The sequence below is a fragment of the Cynoglossus semilaevis genome, chromosome 15 (genome assembly GCF_000523025.1).
Source record: "Cynoglossus semilaevis isolate Cse_v1.0 chromosome 15, Cse_v1.0, whole genome shotgun sequence".
Classification (NCBI taxonomy): Eukaryota; Metazoa; Chordata; class Actinopteri; order Pleuronectiformes; family Cynoglossidae; genus Cynoglossus; species Cynoglossus semilaevis.
The window spans coordinates 2,964,893-2,970,366 of NC_024321.1; the positions used below are offsets into that span (position 1 = coordinate 2,964,893).

Genomic DNA, 5,474 nt, shown 5'->3' on the forward strand with positions numbered 1-5,474 from the left:
TCAGCAGGAGTCACTTGTAGAAGGCTTCTCACACTCACTACTGGCCTGGATCTGTGTCAAACATTTTAAAAAGTGGATAGTCACCTTAAATTAAAGTTGATTCATATTTACTTTGAACAAGAAGCACGTTGTTAGGACACATGCACCAATCTGTATCTAGGATACAGATTGATACTATTATTGGACAGAAATAGTACTCCTATTATGTTGTGTTGTGCACTGTAGCAGTAAAACTACCTGTAAACAAAGACAGAATCCGAGAGAGAGCCGACAGCCAAATCAGGATATGCATTATCATCCAAGTCCAAGTTACCAGCCAAAGAATATCCAAAAAGACGAATGTGTTTGGATCCTGGTGATAACACCTTTACAAAAACAAAAACATTAAAACTATATCAAGGTTTTAGACCCCCAAACAAAAGAGATGAAACCTGCCATTTTGAGGACTAGTCTACATTCTCACCTGGGCAAACTCTTTGTGGACACCATGAGTTGAGCCACAGCAGAGATACACTCGACCAGAACCCTCATATGGAGCCCCTACAGCGATATCTGAACACAATCAGAGTGAAAATAGAAGAATGTTTCTGTTCCTGTGATAGGGACAAGGTAATACCTTAACTGTAATAATATATCATATTTTATATTGACAATGCAGTATATCTAGCTCAAAATCCCAATTACTTTGGGGTAGCTGTTAAATGAATTAAAACCGTAAAGATCTAAGGGATTTGGCGGTAATGCCAAAGTGTAAAATGTTTCTGCAAAGATAAACATATCACTGCCATCAAAGGAGTTTATTTTACATATGATGCTACTGTAAGGGGAAACTAATCAGCAGCAATAGCAATCTGTCATTAACATGTCGTCGATGTTTTAGATTGATTGCTTTAGTCTTGGGTCACAGATCTAAGGGATTTGGCCGTAATGCCAAAGTGTAAAATGTTTCTGCAATTGAATATAATTTATTCAAGTCACAAATACTGTTCATTTATAAACAAATGAACAGTATTAAATAAATAAAAGATAAATAAAATCTTTTAAATTATCAAGTTAAGAAGCATTATCAAGGTTAAGAAGCATTGAATACAATTGTAATACAAATACATGTACTGAGTAAAGTGCAGAACAAGTAAAGATAGTTGCTCTGTTGCAGTAAGGGACTGTGTTCTAGTTACGTCTATTCCTTCATATTTTTTTTAACTGTGTGAAAATCATATTCCTTTCTGCATTTTCAAAAAATTCACCTTGTAAAGTTCTGACTAAGTAAACCCACACTGATTATATTTTTATTTTCCTAGTTGCAGGGTCATTACACAGTCCTGTAATAATGAACCCCGTTAAACAATACTGTTGTAATAATGTGTATGAATCAGAATCGAGACATTAAGGGAACCCCAACCTCCATAACCGTCCTGATTGATGTCTCCTATGTTTGCCACTGCAAGACCAAACATGGAGGACTCCTTGCGTCCAAGAAGCTGCACTGGGACAACTTCCTCCCACTTTCTTCCACGTCTGTTGATGTAAACGTATACGGCTCCTCCGACATGACCGTCACTGACACAAAACTGTGGCGCTCCTACAGCCAGGTCCTCCCAGCTGAAAACACAACACTGATACAGAGCTCATACAGTTGATGTATCGCAAGCTCAGGAATGTGTATTTGGCTTCGACTCTCATAAAAGGCAGAACAATTTAATATCTCTTCTGCTATGTGGCAGCAGGTGGCCATGAAAACAAAGATAATCAGAGCAGTGGAATCTTTGAGTGTCTCTATTCAATTCCTGCCAGTATATCTGCATTCTCTTCAACTAAACAGGCTGAGATTTTTAGTAAATGATGAGGTCATTTAAACTAGAAGATTATTATATTTCATTACATATACTTGTTGGGAGCTTGTTGTTGATATATATGTTCCGGAAACACTGTGCTAAATGCATTAATGTGTATATTACTCACCCATCACCATTGAAATCCACAACTGCCAAATCATAGCCGAAGGACGAAGCAAGGCCTGGACCAGAGAGGACAGTCTCCACGGCCAAACTTCGCCTAGTCATACGGTCCACCTTAAGAAAGGCCACCTGACCACTGTAGCCTCCTCTGGGTGCTCCCGCCACAATGGTCAGCTCACCTTTTCTGATCAGGGCCATACCAGAGTCAATGGAGAAGCCTGGACGGCAGAAATAAATGTAGGAAGAAAACCCTCAAAAACCATACATTTAAGCTATAAATGGCTATAATATGTTTGATCAACACTATCATCCTTGCAACAATGCAACTTCAGACTTTCAGTCTGATATTTATTATAGTGTGGCAGACCTTGGTTTTGTGCAATTTGTTTGTTTTCTGATCTGAAAAGAGCAAGCTTCTTAGTGTTATGTTTAGTGTCGGCATCAGGAAGCAGGCCAGACCCACACACCACATGTGGGAGGCACAGCAGGGGGGAAGGGAGGCAGGTTGACCTCACACTTAGGCCAGTTTTCAATTCTAATTCTAATATCTGATAGGTATCATAAACAGACCAGGTATCATGTTTTTACTCTATATACCTGACTATGTTTCCATACCAACAAAAGTCCCATGGAAATGATGTCAATTATTTCTGCATATAAGTCTTCAACATTGTTTACTTTCCTTAAGTCTTGTCCAATATGGACAAATGTACCAGTCCATCTCTGTTTAAGTTAAATAAAAAGCTTAATGAATATTTGTGTCACCACAAATACTCGGATTGTTCTAAATTTTAAAATTGGGCCCTAATACTAATACTCTAATTCGAGTTTTGAAGTACTGACCCAGGTAGCTGTTTTCCTGCAGTGGAATTAGTTTTGGATCTAAGTGTTCTAAGTCTCCGGTTTCCCGAGGATCTTCACCCAGGATGTCGAGGTTGTCCAGAAGCTCCAATCTTACTATTCCTGCAAAACAAAAACAACAGTGAGGGTGAGGAAAAACATGCACAGTGTAATGTGAAGAGAAAAAGTAGTACAATTTGTTTGGTACCCGAAACAAGTCTGATATTGATAGATCTAGGGTGCTCTGTATATACAGTATATATATATATATATATGTGTGACTACTGTCACTACTGTCACTGCTCTTCTGTCTGCTAAATAAAGAGGACTAGAGGAGGGCTGGTGATTGTTGTGAACATCTCCTTCGGCTGATGCTGCAGCAGCCTGTGAACTTTTTTTCTTATTTCTTATTTTTGAACTTATTTCAGGGAGCAGTATTTCAGCTCAGGCCACAAGGAGGAGCTGACCTCCCACCTGATGAAGACCAAGGACAGGATCTTCCACAGCCACCTCGAAGGCTTCTACGTGCCATGCTACGCACAGAACACTTGCATTATATTTTGCATTATAGTTTTGTTATTTACATTTAAAAGATGTTGTTTTTCATTTACAGTCGGGGATCAATGACATCTAACGTAATGCAATGTAATCTAAAATGTAGCTTTCCAACCTTTCCATTGATAAGCACCAGGGGCTCCAAACAACAACGATCTGTTGTCCTTTGCGAACGCCGCCGCGTGGCCCTGCTGGCAGTAGGCGAACCACTCATGATCCTTCCACCGTCTCGTCAGATGCTCTGAATCACACACCACTCTCCTCCATGTCCTTTCCTCCTTCCCAACTTTGAGGTTGTCTCCTAAGATGTAGCACTGGCCCGTGAGGAGGTGAGGCACATTGTCACTAGGTGCAGGAATCCAGTGCCGGTACCGATGAGCACAAGCCTACAAGGACAAGAACAATTCTGTTCATTCTATCTGTATTTTTTTTTGTGTTAAAAGTTGTGCTTTGTTTTGTTCCCTCACCAATATGTTTTGACCAGGACCTTGGCTGCTCACTCGGGCCCCCATCCACTGATCATTTATGTTCCTACTGTTGAGGAACTCTAAAAAGAAATGAACAATTAGGTTGGGCTTGTTGTGTCTCACACTCACTGCAGATGGATACACGAGTCTTAAATAAACAGACAAACCTTCGCTCTCGAACTCAATGGGTTGACAGTGTTCACTGACTGTGTTAAGATCACACTGGTAAACAGCACCTGTAACATTCACCTGGTGCTGGCGTTTTGTTCGAGGAGCTCCCACCAGCAATCTGCAAGAAAACCAGACCTGCGTTATGATGCACAGACAGAACACTTGATATTTGATTTTTGTGGACTCACAGGTTTTTGAGAGGGTTCAGCTGCTGGTGAAATGTTAATGAAAATCCAAACAGACTGCCTGGATCTCCTTTTCTCTGAAGAACATTCTCAACGTCCAAGTTGAAAGTTGCAGCAGAGAAGATCATGAAATTCCAAATAAACAAGAGATCTACCAAATGCCAGGGATAATCCATCTGGACACTAATCTGCAGTTCTTTTTACATCCAGAGCAGAAAGAAAATAAACCTTAATACAGGTTCAGAGAAAGAAAACGTCCTTATGAACTGGAGCTGACAGGCTCACAGACAAATAGGTGTGGTTGGTGTGACATAAATCTCCAAGATAACCGGCCATAACTGGTTAATATTAACCAGCGTCTGATTGATGAATGTTGAATGTGAGACACACCCTCAGTGTTCCCTGACCCTGTTGAAAACAGATCTTGGACCTGATCATCTAGCCCATATGTGTCAAACTCAAGGCCCGGGGGCCAAATGCAGCCTGCGGGAGGTTAAAAAGTATTTAGTAAAGCCCATGCAGCATAGTTTCTTACCTGAGTTATTAAACAGTTTTTTTATTACACAGCAAATGAACAATATTTGTAATAATAATCAATGACAGAAACATGTATTAGGTTGTTATGGGGTAGTTACATCTACACCAGCGGTTATACTTATATATAACCGCTTATATGAGGCCGGGTCGCGGGACCTGGGACCTATTGCTTTAAAATATTGCCAGATTATCTTTGAATAAATTTTCTTTGAATTAAGTAAATTAGTAAAACTCCGTGGACCGGGGGTTGTGGACCCCTGACCTATACAGTCTTCCATTTACAACCGGCTCTTCTAGGGGAACTGTACTGCTGATGTGGCCCCTGGTGAAAATGAGTTTGACAGCCCTGCTCTAACCTAACAGTGTTCACCTTCTGCAGTTTATAGGTGCAGTCCAAATAAAGGCGTGTACATACGTTGATATATAGCCACAATTCAAAGCCTAATGTGTCAAATAGCTTTGCACAGCCTTGTCATCTGTAATTCTCTAATCTATATTTTTACCCTTTGGTGCACACATCCAGTAAAGCAGACATCAATACTTGCTAAATTTAGCCTTGAAAGACTTGTGGTTGCATATCCTGTTTATGTCAAAGTAACACACGCTTTGAGTAGATGCAAACGAATCTGACAGATTGAAGCGACTCAGTATCCGACCACAGCTTCATCTCTCGTCTTCCTGAAACGGGGTGAACGCGTACTCTGCTTTACAGAAGAGGGGAAAAAAAAGACAGCAGAGTTCAGACTTACTTATCATGGGGT

At 40.4% G+C, this 5,474-nt stretch overlaps 1 protein-coding gene across 1 annotated transcript in view; it reads right to left on the reverse strand.

The window, feature by feature from the left end:
* The window catches only part of LOC103390617 (integrin alpha-6-like), a 9,908-nt gene extending 5,428 nt beyond the window's left edge, over positions 1-4,480 (reverse strand). The window contains exons 1-10 of the mRNA XM_025063291.1: positions 4,180-4,480; positions 3,988-4,109; positions 3,821-3,900; positions 3,469-3,739; positions 2,802-2,921; positions 1,963-2,176; positions 1,403-1,602; positions 464-552; positions 238-365; positions 7-51 (exon numbers count right to left, since the gene is read on the reverse strand). Of these exons, the coding sequence (XP_024919059.1) occupies positions 7-51; positions 238-365; positions 464-552; positions 1,403-1,602; positions 1,963-2,176; positions 2,802-2,921; positions 3,469-3,739; positions 3,821-3,900; positions 3,988-4,109; positions 4,180-4,352 (1,442 nt within the window). The 5' untranslated portion in view covers positions 4,353-4,480. The remainder of the gene's footprint in view (positions 1-6; positions 52-237; positions 366-463; positions 553-1,402; positions 1,603-1,962; positions 2,177-2,801; positions 2,922-3,468; positions 3,740-3,820; positions 3,901-3,987; positions 4,110-4,179) is intronic.
* Positions 4,481-5,474: the final 994 nt, after the last annotated feature.